The 21248-nt window shown below is 37.1% G+C and overlaps 1 protein-coding gene across 6 annotated transcripts in view; it reads right to left on the bottom strand.

Moving 5' to 3' along the window:
• Positions 1-21248, bottom strand: part of KDM4C (lysine demethylase 4C) — a 389491-nt gene that overhangs the window by 317414 nt on the left and 50829 nt on the right. For 5 of the 6 annotated variants that reach the window (XM_087444566.1, XM_087444572.1, XM_087444571.1 and 2 more), the window contains exons 3-4: positions 14490-14665; positions 9952-10066 (exon numbers count right to left, since the gene is read on the bottom strand). In XM_087444566.1, the coding sequence (XP_087300692.1) occupies positions 9952-10066; positions 14490-14665 (291 nt within the window). Of the gene's footprint in view, positions 1-9951; positions 10067-14489; positions 14666-21248 lie in introns of those variants that run through there. The other variant, XM_087444570.1, reaches the window with a different exon arrangement.

Raw genomic sequence — 21248 nt, 5'->3', positions numbered from 1 at the left:
CAGCCACCATTCCAGGTCTGTCTCACCCTCCTCAAGCACTTGCTAAGCAAAAAGTCTCAAAATTCAGTAAAAATACAAAGACTATTAAGTGTGGTCTTACCCTCAAATTTACCTAGTTCCTGCCCCATTCTCCTCTCTCCCTCCTTTACCTGATGAACTTACTCATCTAGGCCAAGTTCAAATGTCCTCTCTCCTCCATAAAGTCTTTTTTCAATGCCAACCTGCTCTAAGTGCCCCTCCTCCAGGCTCCCTCGGACCCCACATTTGCCCTTATGACAGGCTCATTACTCCTTACTGCCCCTCTGTCTCTCTAAGTCTGTGAATTTCTTAAGAACCAGGACCCTTACTCATCTCTGTACCCTACACAAGCTATTTCTCTTACCACCCCATGCCCTCTCCAAGAATTCCCCCTCCCACCAAAAGAAGACTATGGTTTTTCAATCATTCTTTTAAGATCAAAGGAAACAGCTATAACCAGAAATTAGGGGGGAAAGTGAACTGCAATTTGATGACTATAATCCCTTTCAAAATAATGCCATGAAAGATAATAAACCAGTTCCCAACACAATGTAAATATTGAGCCGAACAGTTAACGATACAAGGACACAAGAGTAAAGAACAAAACAATACATGGGCTTTTTCAATGCAGATTCATTGTGATGATTTCAAACATTCATGACAGTTACAGGTTATTATTATTCTCACTCTTCATCACTCTCTTTAATATACTCTTTCTCTTGTTACTCTCCATCTACCTCAAGGGGCCAAATACAAGTTATTTTTCATTTGTGTCTTGAGTGTGATTGCTTTTGTTTACCAGAAGCAGTTTACAATATCTCTCTCATGTCTTTCTTGATGCTACAAAAGTATTGAAAATGTCAGCTCAGCTCTGGAGCTACTAACTGCTCCCGTAGAGCCTACAGAAATTCCATAAAATACTATGCCTTGTGGGTCCTACCAAACTGACAGATTCCTGGCTTCAAAACCCATAAATGATGAGGATGTTTTAAAACTGCATGTTCACAAAACCAGTGGATTTTGTTCATTGGATTTTTTTTTTTTTTTTTTTTTTTGTGAGGAGGACCAGCCCTGAGCTAACATCCGATGGCAATCCTCCCCTTTTTTCTTGAGGAAGATTGGCCCTGGGCTAACATCTGTGCCCATCCTCCTCTACTTTATATGGGACGCCGCCACAGCATGGCTTAGCAAGCAGTGCATCAGTGCGTGCCTGGGATTCGAACCTGCGAAACCCAGGCCGCCGCAGCGGAGCGTGCGCACTTAACCGCTGTGCCACTGGGCCGGCCCCCAGTTCATTGGATTTTAATAACTAAAGTTACTCAGACCTGAAGTCTAAAGTCAATGTTCCCTTGAAGCAATGCCAATGCGTAACTGGTTTTGAAATATAGCAGTAAATTGATAAGCCCAGCAAACCAAAGTCCATCAGCCTCATCTGTGTAGTTAACAATTATGTTCTTTCACTATCAAATATGGAAAGCTAGTTCAGGGAGTTTTTATGTCAATTGTTCTGAAAATCATCCCAAATATGCTGCTTCTAATTGTATTTGTAAAAAGGAACAAAGGTTCAATGATCCCAAGGGGTGATTAGAAAAAATAAATTAGACTGAGTTTTATTTTATTTTAGAGCACTCCGACATGCAAACTCTCAGCCCAGGGTCCAATGATCCTCAACTCAATCTTCCTTTCAGAAGCCTGAAAACTTGCCAGGATACCATATGGAAGAAACCACAGAGAAGGCACAAAATAAACCATCAGCTCAGGGAAATCTGTAGTTGACATCAACCTAGTTTTACACACCTTCACAACTATAAGATTGACTATACACAAGTGCTTCCTTAAAACTGGTGTAGGGGATAAGAGCACCTGGCAGCCCCTCTACTAGCCTCATAACTTTGGAAAAACAATTTAACTTCGCTGGGCCCCAAGTGTAAAATACCAACGATATTCACTTGGCCTTACCCATTCCCATGGAAACCTCACAGAAGCTGGTTTAATAAGACAGGGTGCCATGGTCTATAAGGAAGCGTTACTGTTAATGGCACTCATTTTCCTAAATATAAGTAACCATAACATGTTAAACTTAAAAGAGATTTGTTATCACTAAAGAATAAATCAGTAAGAATACACTTGGAATTGAAATACAAAAAACACATAGCAACAATTTAATACAAGGCACAATTTGAAACTGGCAGTCTAGAGAAGGCTGGAGCTAGAATATACTGAAATGATCCTCTAGAGAGCGATACTGAAAATGCTTCTAAAGCCAACAAACCATCAAAACCTCCTAGGCTCTTTGGTGGGGAAACATGTACACACATGCAAACACATGCATACATATACACACACTCACATAAAACAAAAGGCCAAAAGGAAATCATTAAAAGGTTATTTGTTTGGTAAGCTTATGAGTAATTTTTATTTTTTTCTTCATATTTTTCTCTATTTTTCAACTTTTCTATGTGAGTATGTACTACCTTAATAAACAATAAATTCTCAACACAGAGGTTACTTATACTAGTGAAAATCTAAAAGGAGAATGGAGAAAGGATGTTTTCTCTTTTTTAAACTTTTATTTTTAATATTCCAAACACACACACATTTAAAACTTCATGTACCCATCATCTAGGTTCAATTAACAACATTTTGCCAATCTTCATTCAACTACATCCATTCCACTTTATCTTCTGAAATATTTGAAAAACAAATCCCAGACCTCATGTTATTTCACCTGTATATTTTTCAATGTGCATCTTCAATTGATAAACAAATATATACATATAGCCACCACGACATCACTACATCCAATAGGACAACAGTGTTTCCACAGCATCATCTAAACCCAGTCCATATTCAAAAATAAGAATGGTCCTTTTAATAACAGTGCTCCACAATTGGAAATCCACATAGAAAATTTGAAATTGTGCCACTACCTCATATCCAGAATGTATAAAGAACTATAATCAATAAGAAAAGCATGACACAAAAGAAAAACACACAAGAGTCTTGAACGGGCACTTTGATAAAGGGGAAATCCAAACAGCCAATGAACATAAGGGGAAAAATAATAATACACTTTAAAACCACAAGATACTACTACACACACCCAAAAGAATGGCTAAAATTAAAAGACTGACAATACCAAGTGTCAGGAAAGATGCAGAAGCAATGGGAAGTGACAAACATTGCTGCAGGAAGGTGTGAACTGGAAAACAGTTTTCTTCTAAGGCTAATCATGTATATACCCTATAACCACTCCTAGGAATACACCCAATAGAAAGGCATGCTTCCATGCCCTGCGAAACATGCAGAATGTTCACAGAAGCTTTGTGCATAAAAGCCAAAACTAAAACCAATCAAAATGATCATTAGTAGCAGAACAAATATATAAACACTGGTACCTCCATGCAATAGAATAATACACAGCAATGAAAATGAATGAACCTTAGTTACATACAATTACAGAAAAAGTTTAGCAAGGTAATAAGGTGTGACAGAAGCCAGACATAAAAGAATATATACTGAATGATTCTTCTAATTATATAAAATTCAGAAACAAGATACAATGAGCTGCATTTTCAAAGAAAAGAAGGAAGTGATTACCATAAAGTCCAAATAGTGATCACTTCTGGAGGAAAGGGGGAGACTATGATGGTAAAGGGGACATATAGGGGAAATTGAGGTGCTGGTAATGTTTTCTTAGATGTCAGTGATGGTACACAGGTGTTCACCTTACAATAATTCATGAAGCTCTCAAGTTATGTTTTATGCACTTTCCAGTTGTTTTCTACTTCAAATTATAAAAGGTTTACAAATACTATAAAAATTGACTCAGGCAAGGATTATCAATGGATGCAAATTCACCAGGTGAAAGGCTGCTAAGGAACGGTATATTCACCTAGTCTCTAATATACGTCACTTATCAATTATAAAAGGAGATCTTTGACTGGATCCTTCAAGTGGGGGAAAAAAACAAATCATAAACAATATTATTGATAAAATTAGGGATCCATGGTTTATGTATTAGGTGATATAATATGTTAAATTGTGTTGTAATTAAAAGATACATGTTGAAACAATTAAGGGTAAATTGTCATGATGTCTGCAACTTACTTTCAAATGTTACAGCAGAGAGACAAAGACAGAGACAGAGCAACAGGGAAACAAAGCAAATGTGGTAAATATGAACAACTGGCGAATCTGGGTGAAGGGTATCCAGGTGTTCACTGTACTACTTCAACCCTTTGGTGGGCAAGAAATTTTTCAAAATAAAACCATGGGAGAGGGGATAAAAGGTTTCAAAAGAGAAAGACAACAAAAAATAGGGTTTAAAAGTATCAGGGGAAGCCAAAAAAAATTGGATTATATCCAGTAGATTATGCTTTCATGAAAAATAACTGGAAATACTGTAATAATATTTACATTTAAAAAAAGAAAAAAATTCTCACAATTTGTGGAAAAAAAGGAGACTATAACCCTGCTCAAATATAACTTTTTTAAATGATTAGGGGAAAACTACTGGAAGAAAACATATTAAAATACTGCTTTTGCCTTAACGTGGTAGTATTCCGGATATTTCCTGTTTTTGAAATATTTTTATAATGTGCTTTGCTTTAAAATTTTTTAAAGTAATTTAAAGATCAGCCAGATAACCACATACCATATTACTGTTAAACAATCTCAGGTATTTATACAATTAGCTAGTTTCAAACTGAAAAATACCAGCAGCACAAATCCTACCGAGGAGTGAAGTCAGCACCATGGCAGAGTGAGTTGTTCCCTTTGTCTTTCCACTCTAAGTTACAACTAAACGGACGTTCACTAACCAACAGAGGATTCCCTACACAGCACAACAGGACACCTGAGAGATCCATGCAATCATACATCTGAAGGTGGGTGGACTGGATCCCCGGGAAGCAGTGGAACTAGGTGAGTGGATCCCCCTTCCACCACCCCGGCAACAGCGATCCAGGTCACGGGTCCTCCCACAGTGGCTGGCAGGACTATAAGAGGAAATGTGGACAGCCCAGCCTGCACACGAATGCCTTCAGAGTGGTAGCTGGGCCTGTGGGAGGAGCCACCCTGCCATCACAGCACCACCTGTGGGGACGCTCTCCAGCAAGTGGCGGCAGCTCATCCCCTGCAAAGGAGCCCTGCCACCAAGTGCAGTAGCTCAGCCGAACCACCTGTGAGCAGAGAGCCAGCCTGGGCACAAAAGAAAGTGCCCCCTTCACCTAGCGCAGCAGCCCAGCCATGGTAACCACTACACAAAGTCAAAGCAGAGCCACAAATCGTAAATAAAGAGAAAACTGAGAAAACCATCACAGAAAACCACCAAACTGAAATGGCAGTCAGAAATACAAGGGAAGACAAACAATGGAAATAGAGAACAACTGTAAAACAAGAGATAAAATGGCAGCATTAAGCGCTCATATATCAATAATCACTCTAAATGTAAATGGATTGAATTCTCCAATCAAAAGACACAGAGTGGCTGGATGGATTATAAAACAAGACCCAACAATATGCTGCCTCCAGGAAACACATCTCAGCTCTAAAGACAAACATAGGCTCAGAGTGAAGGGATGGAAGATGATACTCCAAGCAAATGGCAAGCAAAAAAAAGCAGGTGTTGCCATACTTATATCAGACCAAGCGGACTTCAAGATAATAAAGACAATCAGAGATAAATAGAGGCAGTATATAATGATAAAAGGGACATTCCACCAAGAGGACATAATATATGCACCTAACACAGGAGCACCAAAGTATATAAAGCAACTATTAACAGACCTAAAGGGAGAAATTGACAGCAACACAATAACAGTAGGGGACCTCAACACCCCACTTACATCAATGGACAGATCATCCAGACAGACTGTCAACAAGGAAAGCAGAAGTCTTAAATGAAATCCTAAACCAGATGGACTTAACAGATGTATAGAGAACATTCCATCCAAAAACAGCAGAATATAGGGCTGGCCCGGTGGCACAGTGGTTAAGTGTACGCGCTCCACTTTGGTGGCCCAGGGTTCGCAGGCTCGGATCCCGGGTGCGCACCGATGCACCACTTGTCAAGCCATGCTGTAGTGGAGTCCCATATAAAGTAGAGGAAGATGGGCACAGATGTTAGCCCAGGGCCAATCTTCCTCAGCAAAAAAAACAGGAGGATTGGCATCGGATAGTAGCTCAAGGCTGATCTTCCTCACAAAAAAAGAAAATAAAATATTTTAAAAAAACAAAAACAGCAGAATACACATTCTTCACAAGTGTACACGGAACATTCTCAAAGATAGATCATATGCTGGGAAACAAGTCAACCCTCAATAAATTTAAGAAGGTGAAATCATATCAAGCATCTTTTCTGACCACAGTGTTATGAAACTAGAAATTAACTACAAGAAAAAAAGCTGGGAAAGGCACAAACATGCGGAGATTAAACAACATGCTACTGAACAACCATTGGATCAAAGAAAAAAATCAAAGGAGAAATCAAAAAATACCTGGAGACAAATGAAAATAAAAACACAACAAACCAACTCTTAAGAGATGCAGCAAAAGTAGTAGTGAGAGGAAAATTTATAGCAATACAGGCTCACCTCAACAAACAAGAAAAATCTCAAGTAAGTACTCTTCAACTACACGTAACAGAACTAGAAAAAGAAGAACAAACAAAGCCCAAAGTCAGCAGAAGGAAGGAAATAATAAAAATTAGAGCAGAAATAAACAAAATAGAGACTAAAAAAACAACAGAAAGGATCAATGAGACTAAGAGCTGGTTCTTTGAGAAGATAAATAAAATTGACAAACTCTTAGCCAGACTCACTAAGAAAAAAAGAGAGAAGGCTCAAATAAATAAAATTAGAAGTGAAAGAGGTGAAATTACAATGCATATAACAGAAGTACAAAGAATTATAAGAGAATACTATGAAAAACTATGTGCCAACAAACTAGACAACCTAGAAGAAATGGACAAATTCTTCGACTCATACAACCTCCCAAAACTGAATTGAGAACAAATAGAGAATCTGAATAGATCAATCACAACTAAAGAGATTGAAACAGTAATCAAAAACCTCCAAAAAGATAAAAGTCCAGGAACAGAATTCTCTGGAGAATTCTACCAAACATTCAAAGAAGATTTAATACCTATCCTTCTCAAACTATTCTAAAAAATTGAAGATGGGACGCTTCCTACCTCATTCTATGAGGCCAACATTACCCTGATACCAAAACAAGGTAAGGACAGCACAAAGAAGGAAAATTACACGCCAATATCACTGCTGAACACAGATACAAAATCCTCAACAAAATATTGGCAAATCGAATACAGCAGTACATTAAAAGGATCATACACCTTGATCAAGTGGGATTTATACCAGGGACACAGGGATGGTTCAGCATCCGCAAATCAACCAATGTGATATACCACATTAACAAAATAAGGAAAAAAATTCACACGATCATCCCAATAGACACAGAGAAAGCATTTGACAAGATCCAACATCCATTCATGATAAAAACTCTCAATAAAATGGGTATAGAAGGAAAGTACTCAACACAATAAAGGCCATATATGACAAACCCACAGCCAACATCATATTCAATGGTGAAAAACAGAAAACAACATAGTCAGAGAACAGGAATAAGACAAGGGTGCCCACTCTCACCACTCCTATTCAACACAGTACTGGAGGTTTTGGCCAGAGCAATTAGGCAAGAAAAAGAAACAAAAGGTATTCAAATTGGAAAGGAAGAAGTGAAACTCTTGCTGTTTGTGGACGACATGATCCTATATAGAGAAAACTCTAAAGAATCAACCAGAAAACTATTAGAAATAATCAACTATAGCAAATTGCAGGGTACAAAATCAACTTACAAAAATAAGTTGCATTTCTATACTCCCTCGACGAACTAACAGAAAGAGAACTCAAGAATACAATCCCATTTACAACTGCAACAAAAAGAATAAAATATATAGGAATAAATTTAACCAAGGAGGTGAAAGACCTACACACTGAAAACTATAAAGACATTATTGAAAGAAATCAATGATGATATAAAGAAATTGAAAGATATTCCATGCACATGGATTGGAAGGATCAACATAGTTAAAATATCCATATTACCTAAAGCAATCTACAGATTCAATGCAATCCCAATCAGAATCCCAGTGACATTATTCATGGAATTAGAACAAAGAACTCTAAAATTTATATGGAACAATAAAAGACCATAAATAGCAAAAGCAATCCTGAGAAAAAAGAACAAAGCTGGAGGCATCACAATCCCCAACTTCAAAATATACTACAAAGCTATAGTAATCAAAACAGCATGGTACTGGCACAAAAACACACACAAAGATCAATGGAACAAAATTGAAAGCCCAGAAATAAAACCACATATCTATGGACAGCTAACCTTCGACAAAGGAGTCAAGAACATACAATGGGGAAAGGAAAGTCTCATCAATAAATGGTGTTGGGAAAACTGGAGAGCCACATGCAAAAGAATGAACATAGACCATTATTTTACACCAAACACAAAAAGTAATTCAAAATGGATTAAAGACTTGAATGTAAGACCTGAAACCATAAAAATTCCAGAAGAAAATATAGGCAGTACACTCTTTGACATTGGTCCTAGCATCATCTTTTCAAATACCATGTCTACTCAGGCAAGGGAAACAAAAGAAAAAAATAATCAAATGGGACTACATCAGACTAAAGAGCTTCTGCAAGGCAAACGAAACCATGAATAAAGCAAAAAGACAACCTACCAACTGGGAGCAAATATTCGCAAATCATATTTCCAACAAGGGGTTAATCTCCAGAATATATAAAGAACTCATACAACTCAACAACAAAAAAACAACCTGATCAAAAAATGGGCAGAGGATATGGAACAGACATTTTTCCAAAGAAGATATATAGATGGACAACAGGCATATGAAAAGATGTTCAACATCACTAGTTATTAGGGAAATCCAAATCAAAACCACAATGAGATATCACCTCACACCCGTCAGAATGACTATAATTACCAAGACAAAAAATAACAAATGCTGGATAGGGTGTGGAGAAAAGGGAACCCTCATACAGTACTGGTGGCAATGCAAACTGGTACAGCCACTATGGAAAACAGTATGGAGATTTCTCAAAAAATTAAAAATAGAAATACTATATGATCCAGCTATCCCACTACCAGGTATTTATCCAAAGAACATGAAATTAACAATACAAAGAGATTTATGCACCCCTATGTTCACTGCAGCATTATTCACAATAGCAAAGATGTGGAAGCAAGCCAAGTGCCCATCAACTGATGAATGGATACAACTGATGTCAACTGATGTCGTCTTTAGACGACATAGTATATATATACAATGGAATACTACTCAGCCATAAAAAGACAAAATCGTCCCATGTGCAACAACATGGATGGACCTTGAGCTTATTATGTTAAGCGAAATAAGCCAAAGAGAGAAAAGACAAACACCACATGATTTCACTCATACGTGGAAGATAAACAAACACATGGATGATAAACAAACACATGGATAAAGAGAACAGATTAGTCGTTACCAGAAGGGAAGGCGGTGGGAAGGTGGGCGAAAGGGGTAAAGGGGCACATAGGTATGGTGACAAATAAAAACTAGACTATTGGTGGTGAACACAATGCAGTCTATACAGAAACTGATATATAATAATGTACACCTGAAATTACACAATGTTATAAGCCAATATAACCTCAATAAAATAATTTTTTTTAAAAAAAAAGGAAATCCTATTGATATGTCTTTATTTACTGTTGTTCTGTGAGGAATTATGGATCACACAAAGCACAATAAATGACTATTTCTCAATTACCTAAAATGGTAACAAAAATAGTAACACGAAATGAACCTTTAGAAAACCTATTATAATATAACTATACCTCATCATATATGCTCCCATTGATGTCTGCGCCGTAGATAGGTGCCACAAAAGTTAAGTTCTTCCAGTATTTGCGCTCCAAATCTTCATAATCCAAGTACCTTGGAGTACAATATCTGGAAAAGGTAGACAAAAAAAAGCACAAACCAGTATGGCAATTTTAAGATTTTCCCCACTCATTTGATTTAAACCACTTTCTAAACAAAATTCTATCAAAATGAAAATACTGCAACTCATGTTGTCAAATCTAAGAAGTAAATATACAAATCTATTTATCATAGATATCTGAATACTTTTAAAATTCCTGTATAACTCTATATGAAAACTTCCTATTTTTGACTAAGAAAAGACTTTCCTGAAAGTATCAACAATAGAAGTAGGAAATTAGTTAAAAATTCATTATTTTAGCTTTCAAATATCTTCTAAAATCCTTAACCAATTATACTATACTAGGAAATTATACAAATTTACATGTAAAAAAACAAAACACCTATAGAAAAATTGACAAAGGACAATCTCACTAAAAATCCAAGAAAGTAAAACTAAAATAAGATACTTTGTAGTTATTAGATTGATAAATGCTTAATATATTAAAGGTAGGAAAGAATGAGACCTCTCTTACACAGCTGGAGTGGGAGTATAAACTGGGAAAAACCTTCCAGAGTATAATTTTTCAACATATAGCAAAAGCCTTAAAAAATATATACCTTTGACCCTAAAATCCAACTCTAGAAATTCATCCTAAAAACACAGAGACGTGTGCAATGATATATGACCCAGGATGTTTGCTGCAGCATTATTTGAAAACTCAAGCCAATGTTCAGCAACTAGGGCTAAGTTAAACAAAATATAGAACACAAAATAAGATAGATCTTTCTTTACATTGACATTAAAATCTTCCCACAGTGAATAAAGCAGGTTACAGAACAGTAAGTATACTGTGATCCTATTTGTGTAAAAAATATCTGCAACTTTACAATAAATGGCCAGAAGGAAATATATACCAAATTAGTAACAGTTATCTCTTACACAAGAACTACAAAAAGGCACTTACTTCTCTGTGTTATTTGGATTTTGAACAATAATCTTATCACAAAAAAAAGAATACCAATGTTTCTACATGAAAAAAATAAGCAAAGAAATCAACAAACTGAGAAAATAATGGAGCAAACAGTAAAAAAAAAAAAGGTGTTTAACAGGAGTAGCAATCCCTATAAAGCCTACTGGACTAGGACTAAATAATTATAGAACAATTAACAACCATATCCACTACACTGGTGACCCCAAACTGGTTATCTAAGCAATAGACAAGAATACCAAACAATTTAACAACTGTGTTTGAAATACAGAATAATTTGCTGATTTACCCAGAACACTAGACTCTCACAGGGCAGCCAAAAATACAAAGGATGGGCATGAAAGCATCATCAACTCTACTTCATTCCACCACTTGGATTAGAAGGTTCCAGCAGTAACAAGAATTCCAGGCACAAGCTAAATAAGCTAACCAGAGGTCAGAGTCAGGTGATAAAAAGGTTAGAAGAGATGCTGTTTATTATGACATCTAGAGAAACTTCTGGGATTTTGGAAACCGAAGCCCTAAATCGCGAAGACTTAAAGAATCTATCACTATATACTCACTCAATCATGATCAATTTTTAACAACCCATAATTCTAAAAGAGAAAGCTACAGTTTGGTGTTGCCTATTGAAGTTAAATTCTAAAATCCTTGAATATTTGAAACAAATGTTGATTCTAAACTTGAAAAAAGTAACCAGTTTACTCAGCTGGTGCCTGATTCTAATGAAATCTGGCTACCGATTCCATTCCTAATGGACTCTCAAACAGTCACAGCTGACCCACAAATCCAGTGTCAATTCACTCAAAACTGGTTCAATCATACCTTCTTAGCCAGAACCTTCCATTCTAGAACAGTTGTTAAGAAACAGGGCTCCAGGACCAGAGTGCCTGGGTTTGAATCCAGGCTTTGCCATTTATAATCTACGTAACCCTGGGCAGGGGACTGAATCTCTCTGGACCTCAATTATTCCTCTGTAAAAGAGGATAATAACAATTGAGCTGTTGTGAGGACTCCACCAGATAATTACGTAAAGCACTTAGCTCCATGCCTAGAAGAAAGTACAGATCAGTAATGTAAGTGATGCAAAAGAGCATATTACTCACCTCCATAAAGTTTCATAGTATGTTGGAGGTCTCTAGATTTTCTTTGGACTAAGTGGCGTTAGTAACCAAATGAGCATATTATCCTCTCTATTGTTTACACCAAGCACATTATGTACTGTGTACCTATGCAAGGGCATGTACTGAAGGAAAACAGATGAACAGAAAGACCAGCAGCATGCCCCCTGCCTCCCATGAAAATTAGTCTCAGCTCAGGACCATTCCACAACCACCATGAAGACCATGTGATCCTAGTATAGCAGTGAGTGGACAAGCAACACCCTTGGTTTGAGGCTTAGAAACCCATTTCACTGCCATTTGAAATAAAACGTCTCCATAAAACTAGCAGAGGAAATATAAAAGAGAATTTTCAAAAGTATTTTAACATTATAACAATTATAATGAAATTAATCCAACTCAAAAGATAAATTAACTTTCAAAGAAATAAAATTTAATGTGGAAATAACCTTTCAGACAATTTCTCATAATAGTTATATTTCACAACTAAAAAAAGAGCCAACTATTTTTAAAACTCATTTTTAAACTTCAGAATATCAAGAAACGTACACTCTGTTAATAAGTAAATCTTTACAATCTGTCTAATAATTTACACCACTTCAAGTATATTTTAACTTTCATGACACTATTTATTCATTCAATCAACAGACACTGAAATAAACAGCACCTACCATATCCCAGATACTGTACCAAGCACTGGGTACACAGTGGTACATAAAACAGACCACGTCACCTGAATGGCTGAGCCAACCTACAACTAAGCCACCAGATCAAAAAAATTGAACAGAGATATGAATAAAATAAGTGCCTAGTAAAATAAACTCCCTCTAAATAGAAAACTGATACCTTGCCAGGATAATCAAATAGGCTAGAGATGATGATCCCAGTTTCTCTATGACAAGAAGACAGGGACTTGGAGGATCTGTTCTCATCAATATTTTGAATTACTAGGTATATTAATAATGATTGTCTCTGGTAGTTAAAATTATGTATTTCTGTAATGTTTGAACTTTTAAATAAGCATGTATTACTTTTGTAACTGATAAAAACATTTCCAACCATCCTTCAAAATCCATCTCAACAGCACCTACAAAATGAAATTACTCCAATCCTGATTAACAATCAGAGGTCTTATCTTCCTTTGAAACTCAACAGCACTTTGTACCTCTCCTATGGTAGTCATGATTACTATTAAGAGCATTAACAAACAACTTCTAGTAAGTGTAATCTGATAACTTTCAAGTACAAATTGTCTCTTGAAATATCCAAGTAGCCAAGTAGAGGTTCCACCAAATGAACTAACCTATTTAATTAACACTTTAAGAATGACTCTGGAAATAGGTACTAGAAGACAGATAACAGAATACAGTGATCAGTATATACTTATAAAAAGCTGGCTAAAATTGCTTCTGCAGTCTTGTTCCAATAGCACTTATTAAAGAGTTTGAAAGCAAACCAGTCTAGTCTACGATGCAAGTTTCACATTCTCAATCAATGAGATCTGAAACAATGAGGGTCTACTAATGCCTACCAAAAAAATTCAAAAGAAGGAACTCAAATTAAATATAAAATTTTCAGTTCCTTTGGAATAGCTAGAACGCTCCATAATAGGAACTTTACACAAAGAATTAAGATTCTTTAAGTACTATCAAGTGCTTACTATGTCAAATATAAATTTTAAAAAAAAGTTATCAACTAAATTCATCCAAAGGACTTAATCTCATGCACACCCAGGTGACAGCAGCCCCAGCCAACATCTTGACTGCAACCTCAGGAGAGGCCGGGAGTCACAAACGGGTTTCTGACCTTCAGAAACTGAGACACTAAATGTTTGTAGCTTTAAGCTACTAACCTTTGGGGTCATTTGTTACACAGCAATCGGTAACTAATACAATAATGGTGCCCCTTCATGTCTTTCAAGGAATTTCTTTTTAAATTACTCATCCCTTACTGCAATAAACAAAAAATTTAAAAAAAAATAAAAAATAAATTACTCATCTTTTTAATATATACATATATATTTTATCATTTAAGACTCAAACATTGTTATACCAACAAGAAAATTTGCATAACAAAGATGAATCATGAGTATAATAAAAAACTCATGACAACTAAAAGACAGAAAAAACCCATTTACAGATATTATGAATGAGACAATAAAATGAGGAACAATTTCCTTAGCAGTAAACTAAATGTAAGTACAGAAACATTAAATGAGGACCAAAAGAGATCGTGCAGGAGACTCCTGCTTTTCATCACGAGCTCCTCGTCTACTTGGTTCCTGACCACGTCCACGTATACCTTTCAAAGAAATAAAAATAGTAAACTGAATCCACTCACTTGCCACTGTTGGCCAGTTGCCTGAACTCCTTCACTGTCATGGCTTTTTTCTGGATGTTGTATTGAGTGAATAGTCCTGACTGCCCCGTGACCATCTGCTGAATGGGTGCTGGAATAAGCAAATTATCAATGTCATCATAGCACTGCCTTGGCTTCCATTCCTTAGGCGGAATCACCTAAAAATAAAATAATAAAGTAAAATATTATCTTGAAAATATTCCCGGTAGTTATTTAGCTGTCATATTCCAACAGAATACACGTGAAAAATTTGTCAGCATTTCTATGACAAATGTGTAAAAGAACTGTAAAGATTCGCATTAAGGGAAATGCCTTCCCCCAAATATTCACCTTATTGATATGATTTGTTTAAACAGCAAAATTTATTAAGTACTCGCTATACCAAATACTGTACTTGTATTAACTTATTTTTTAGTTGATACTATTAATCTCTCAATTTTAAAGTTAAAAATTGAAACACAGAAGTAAAATAACTTGCCAAAGATCAAATGCTGTTTATATTAATATGAGAAAAATAAGTCAATATTTGTGTAGTCAATATTATTTTCTTTAAATACCTTGCACACAATATGGCAAATAGCAGAGTGGCGCGCTAGGAAATGTTTAACAACCAGCTTTCTGGGAAGGTGGAGGAAACCTTGACTTGTAGCTTTTGTCTATTTCCATGGTATAACTACTCCCACCACGGCCAATTTGAGCTTACCAACGTGACATCACTGAACATGAAGAAGGAAAGACACGTGGACTATCAATTCTTATGTGCATGTATGAGGTGGCTCAGCACATCACTGTTTTCCCATAGTATTTAAACACTTAATTACTAACAATGAAAAAATAAGTAAACACTAAGACCACAAATACATATTCATGATTAAAAATTAGAAGGAACAAAGTTATGAATTAAGTCATGATTTATAGCTAGAATTTATCCACTTTAGAAGTTGTTTTAATGTATTAAGACAAACTTTTTTCAAAAATTAATTGCAAAATATAGATAGTGCACATACAGAAAATGCATAATATATTTGTATTACATAGCTTTGTGAATTATTATAAAGCAAATACCAGGGGCCGGCCCCATGGCTTAACGGTTAAGTGCGCACGCTCCGCTACTGGCGGCTTGGGTTCAGATCCCGGGCGCGCACCGACGCACCGCTTGTCCGGCCATGCTGAGGCAGCGTCCCACATACAGCAACTAGAAGGATGTGCAACTATGACATACAACTATCTACTGGGGCTTTGGGGAGAAAAAGGGAAAAAAAGGAGGAGGATTGGCAATAGATATTAGCTCAGGGCCGGGCTTCCTCAGCAAAAAGAGGAAGATTGGCATGGATGTTAGCTCAGGGCTGATCTTCCTCACAAAAAAAAGGAAATACCAGAGTACCCACTCCCCATGTGTAAGGATATTGCTGGCACCCCACAGGCCCTCCAAGTGCCCTTTTCCAAACACATCCTCCTCCTGCCCAAAAGGTAGTCACTATCATGGCATTTATGGTATTCATTTCCTTGCTGGGCTTCATAGTTTTATGCCTAGGTACACATCTCTTACACCAGTTTTTGAACTGTATAGAAACGTAACCATCCATATATACATATTTTCTTTAAGGTTTATATTTTATATTTCACTCAATATTTTTGTGAGATTCAAATATGATAGGCTATGTAGCTGAAGTTCATTGATTTTCATTTCTGCTCAGTATTCCTTCATATAAATATTTATTCATAAATTGGTGACCATGGGTGGTCACTTGGTTTTTTCCTAATTATTGGCTGTTGCAAATGACACTGCTCTTAATATTGTCGTACTCGTCTTCTACCACATATCTGCACACGGTTCTCTAAAATACACACACATACACAGACATTCCTAACAGTGAAATTACTGGGACATAAGATATGTGTAGATCAAATTTAACAGTTATTACCAAATTTTTGTCAAAGTGGTTGGACCCATTCACACTCCCACTGGCAATGTACGGGAGCTCCTGTTGCTCCACATCCTCCTTTGTACTGTTGCTCATTTAAATTTTAGTCTTTCTGGTAGGTATGTAACAGTACCCAAGTGTGGATTTTATTTGCATTTTCCTGATAAGAAACAAAAACTTTTCATAAATTCACTGACCCAATGAATATCCTCTTTTGTAAAGTGCTTATTCAAGTCTCTTGCCCATTTTACTATTGCATTGTCAGACTTCTTCTTATTAATGTATAGGGATTCTTTACATATTCTCATTACTCTTGGATGAGTGTGTGTATATTTGTAAATATCTATATTTATGTGTGTGTATATATACCAAATATCTTCTCTTACCCTCGAACTTGCCCTCCAGTCTTCTTAAGGGTATCTTTTTCTTTTTCCTCCCCAAAGCCCCAGTACATAGCTGTATATTCTAGCTGCAAGTCCCTCCAGTTCCTCCATGTGAGCCACCACCACAGCATGGCCACTGACGACGAGTGGTGTGGTTTCCCGCCTGGGAACTGAACCCGGGCTGCCAAAGCAGTGTGCCGAACATTAACTACTAGGCCATCAGGGCCGGCTCAAGGGTATCTTTTGATAAACATAAGTTCTTAATCTTAATGTAATCCAACATGTTCATTTTTGCCTTTACGGGTACTGCTTTGATCTGTTTAAAAATATTTTTTTTCCTACTCTAGGGCACGAAAACATCTATTTTATATTCTAAGAGTTTTAAGGCTTTGTCTTTCACATTTAGATCTACAATGTACCTGCAACTGGCTTTTGTAAAAGGTTTGGATCAAGTTTCATCAGATAAGGAAACTTGGGGTCAGGTGTTGAGTGACTTGGCCAGTGTTACACAACTGAGAAATGACAGCATCAACTCCAAAAAAAAAAAATTGAAAACAAGCTGTCAAGTCTAACAATTTTCATCAGCAATATGGGGATATTACACATTTTATTTCTTCCAACGTGTATTAATTTAAAATGAGAATATAGGCAACCATACTATACGCTACTGAAAACACATACTTGATACCTTAAAAGAATATGACAATCATCAAATGGATGAATAAACATACTACATTGTCTTGAAAACATATTGAAAGAGGAGGGGGTTGTACGTAAGAGTGTTAAAAATACTAACTTTTTCTTCATCAGAAATAAGTGTGAGCAATTCAAAATAATAAAAGATGGATTTACTCAGGCTCCTGTTCAGAAATAAATATATCTACAATCAAAATTAATACTATGTTCAGAATTAAATATTCTTCTCTCTTGTGAAAAACAAAGCAGTTGCTTACCCAAAAAAAAGTTTTGCAGCAATTTTTCTTTTCTAATGTTAGAGAAGCAAGCAATACAATAAATTTACAAAAATATAAATATTATCTTGGTGAATATTCCATGCACGTATTCATTTACTTTTGATTAATGTGTTCAGTCAGAACTTAATTTGTAAAGTTAAGCATATAACAAAAAATCTTATTTTGGGACTGTGATTTTAAATCTTAACACATCAGATATTCTTACACAGGAAACAGAAGCACAACATGCTTAGGACTTTAAAAGATTCCAAAGTTAAACCTTTACATTTAGTCAATCTAAATGAAGGAAACCCATTACTACTAAAATTTACCCTCCTGATTATATCAAAATAAAAATATATTTTTTATATCACCATTTCCTCAACCCCAGCCTGGGTCCTACACTCAGTGGAAAATTTCCAATTAAAATCTGCATTTGCACTACTTATCCTGAAGTACATACTGCTATCACTACCATCCCAGAAGAAGGAACAGGAGGAGAAAGAGTAGTGCTTCTTACAACCATTCTTCACCTTGAGGACATAGATCGCTATCTGTACTCTCCAGGCCGTTCATGAAACATGCAGTGTGCATAACCCCGCACAGCCTATGTCCAGATTACTGTTGTGGAAGAATTTCACCCATTTCATATATAATAAAGTTTCATTATAATCTTTCTTCACAAAAACAAACTAAGTTTTACATTTAAAGAGGCTGTCATTCTTTTCACTTTCCCAAACCTGATCACCAACTTTGTAGATAGAATGTTGGAGTGTCAAACGGCTCACTGTGGAAATAAAAGTTAAATCTAAAGCATAAACCTAAAAAGGGTTGATAAAAGAAAAACCAAGACAGACTGTAATCTGAGGCCAAAGTCACTTCTATTGGAACTACTCAACCATTACTTCAAATCATAAATCAAGACCAATTCATTAAATGGTGCATTAACAAAGAATCCCATGGGTGGCTCTGTTCCCCAGGGCTAGCCCTCAAAGTAAACTAGCAACAAGTTTTAATTTTCATGATTTGATTTGATTTAGTGCAGTTTTATACATTTACTATTGCTGCAACTTCCAGAAAAAGGAGGAAAGTAGGTGAAACTGAGTCTAAGTGACTTGATGTAAAAGATGGCAAAAATGACTAGAAACAACAGTTCACTGCATTCCTAGTATAAATAAAAGGAAATTATCACAAGGTTGAATACATGAATATCTCCAACTTGGTCAATGAGTCTCACTTAAAAAAAAGTCTGAACTCAGGTGTGTTTTGCTCAACCTTCAGAAACTAATTGTAGTCCTCATTAACTTCGTGCTGTCACACAATGCCAACAGCGGCACAGGTGGACGCTGTGCCTGCAACTCTCTTGGGAGGGTAGCTGCTGCTTCCTCTTCTAATGTTACTAAATGTGCCACCCACCACAGCACCCTCACTAATCTCAGTGGAACACAGTAAGATATATGTTTTCAAGAAACAAAGGGGGAGAAGGACAGGACAAAGGGCTGCATTCAGAACCCAGAGAAGGGGACAGACAGCTACCCCCAACACCCCTCCACCCTAATAAAGCACAAGTCATTGCGAGTTTATGAACAAAATAGTTTGTCAAATGATTCTGTAATGATACCATTCTCTTCAACTAAAGAATGATTTTTCTCCTCCAGGATAATCCTGGAAGTGTTGAAGTTCCAAAAATGGGGTCCTTGTAAGAGCTACCTAATAAAGCAGTTAAACTAAGGATAGCTCATCTGAGAAACTCAATATAGGCCTTTATACTTTCTGTTTTTGCTTTATCTTCCTTTCCTATCTTACCCACCCCTAATAAACTTTCACTCAACTTAATTTTCCCAAATTTTAAACCTCTTCTAGGAGGGACTTGGACCATACATAACAAAATGACAGACCTCAGGGGAGAGATTCCAGAACAGTCCACAAACTGGCTTACAAGAGGCAGCAGCCAGATGCAGAAGGACTTGAACACTGACCCCTGCGGTTTTGGAAGCTCTCTCCTCGGCTACTCTCTGCTCTCAGTGCTAGTGAACCTTCCCGTGGAGACAGGGATTCCAAGGAGAACCTGAGACCCAGCCACAGTCAAGGGGTCTCTGCCAGGGCTCAGGAATTTATGTGGTGATGCTGACAAGTCTACAGAAACCCAGACCATAAACTTAACAGTTAGAAAATAATCAATGAAGTAAGTGCAACAAAATATATTATTCTGAAGGAAATTTTTAAAGTGAAATAGATTTCCAGTATGAAAAGGACACACAGGGCCGGCCCCGTGGCTTAGTGGTTAAGTGCGCGCGCTCCGCTGCTGGCGGCCCGGGTTCGGATCCTGGGCGCGCACCGACGCACCGCTTCTCCGGCCATGCTGAGGCCGCGTCCCACATACAGCAACTAGAAGGATGTGCAGCTATGACATACAACTATCTACTGGGGCTTTGGGGGGAAAAAAGGGAGGAGGATTGGCAATAGATGTTAGCTCAGAGCCGGTCTTCCTCAGCAAAAAGAGGAGGATTAGCACGGATGTTAGCTCAGGGCTGATCTCCCTCACAAAAAAAAAAAAAAAAAAGGACACACGAATTACCTCAGGTTGAAGTCAAAGGATGACTTATCAAGATAATCTCTCTTTCAAAGCTCTAACTTTGGGTCTATGGGTGCGAACCCACAATGCAGTACTCAGCCCCTGAGTGACCCTGAACATATCACAACAGCCCCTGATAGGACCCCCTGCTTCCGCTCTGCTTCCCCAACAAATTCATTCTTCACATAAGAGCCACTGTGATCTTTTCAAAATAATGTGAAAAAATAACTAATAAACAAACAGCCACCATGTCCTCCTCTCCTCTGTTTAAGCCCATCAGTGCCTCCCATGCCACTTAGAAAAAAACCCCCAATGCCTTACTATGGCCAGACAAGCCTGATATGATCTGGCCCCTTAAAGAGCTCTCACCTCACTTACCACCCTCTGCCCTTGCTCACTGAGCCCCAGCTCCACAGACCACCTTCCTAGTCCTCTCACACATGAAGCTCAGGTCAGCCTCTAGGCCTCTGGACTTGCTATTCTTTCGGTCTCCACATCCTGAAAAGGTTGGTTTCTTCATATCCTTTGGGTCTCTGCTTACAAGTCCTTACCTTACCATCCTAAGATGCTACTACTGGAATCTAAGCTCTGTGGTAGCAGGAACTTTGTCTGCTCTGACCCCCCACCTCTGCCCACATGTGGTATAGTGCCTAGTATGTAGAATGCACTCTCCACATTTGGTGAACAAGTAACTGAAAAGAAATAGAACAGGCAAATCTACAGAGAAAGTGGATTAGTGGTTGCCTAGGGCTGGGGGGAGAGCAGGGAATAGAGAATGACTGCTAAGGGGTACAGCTTCTTTTGGGGGTGATAAAAATGTTCTGGAATTAGATATTAGTGATGGTTACACAACTCTATGAATATACAAAAAACCATTGCATTGCCTACTTTAAATGAGTGAATTG

Source organism: Ceratotherium simum, chromosome 20, assembly GCF_057802395.1.
Source record: "Ceratotherium simum simum isolate JZ-2026a chromosome 20, ASM5780239v1, whole genome shotgun sequence".
Classification (NCBI taxonomy): domain Eukaryota; kingdom Metazoa; phylum Chordata; class Mammalia; order Perissodactyla; family Rhinocerotidae; genus Ceratotherium; species Ceratotherium simum.
The sequence above is the reverse complement of the archived record's forward strand: the minus strand, read 5'-3'. Positions and strand labels throughout refer to the sequence as shown.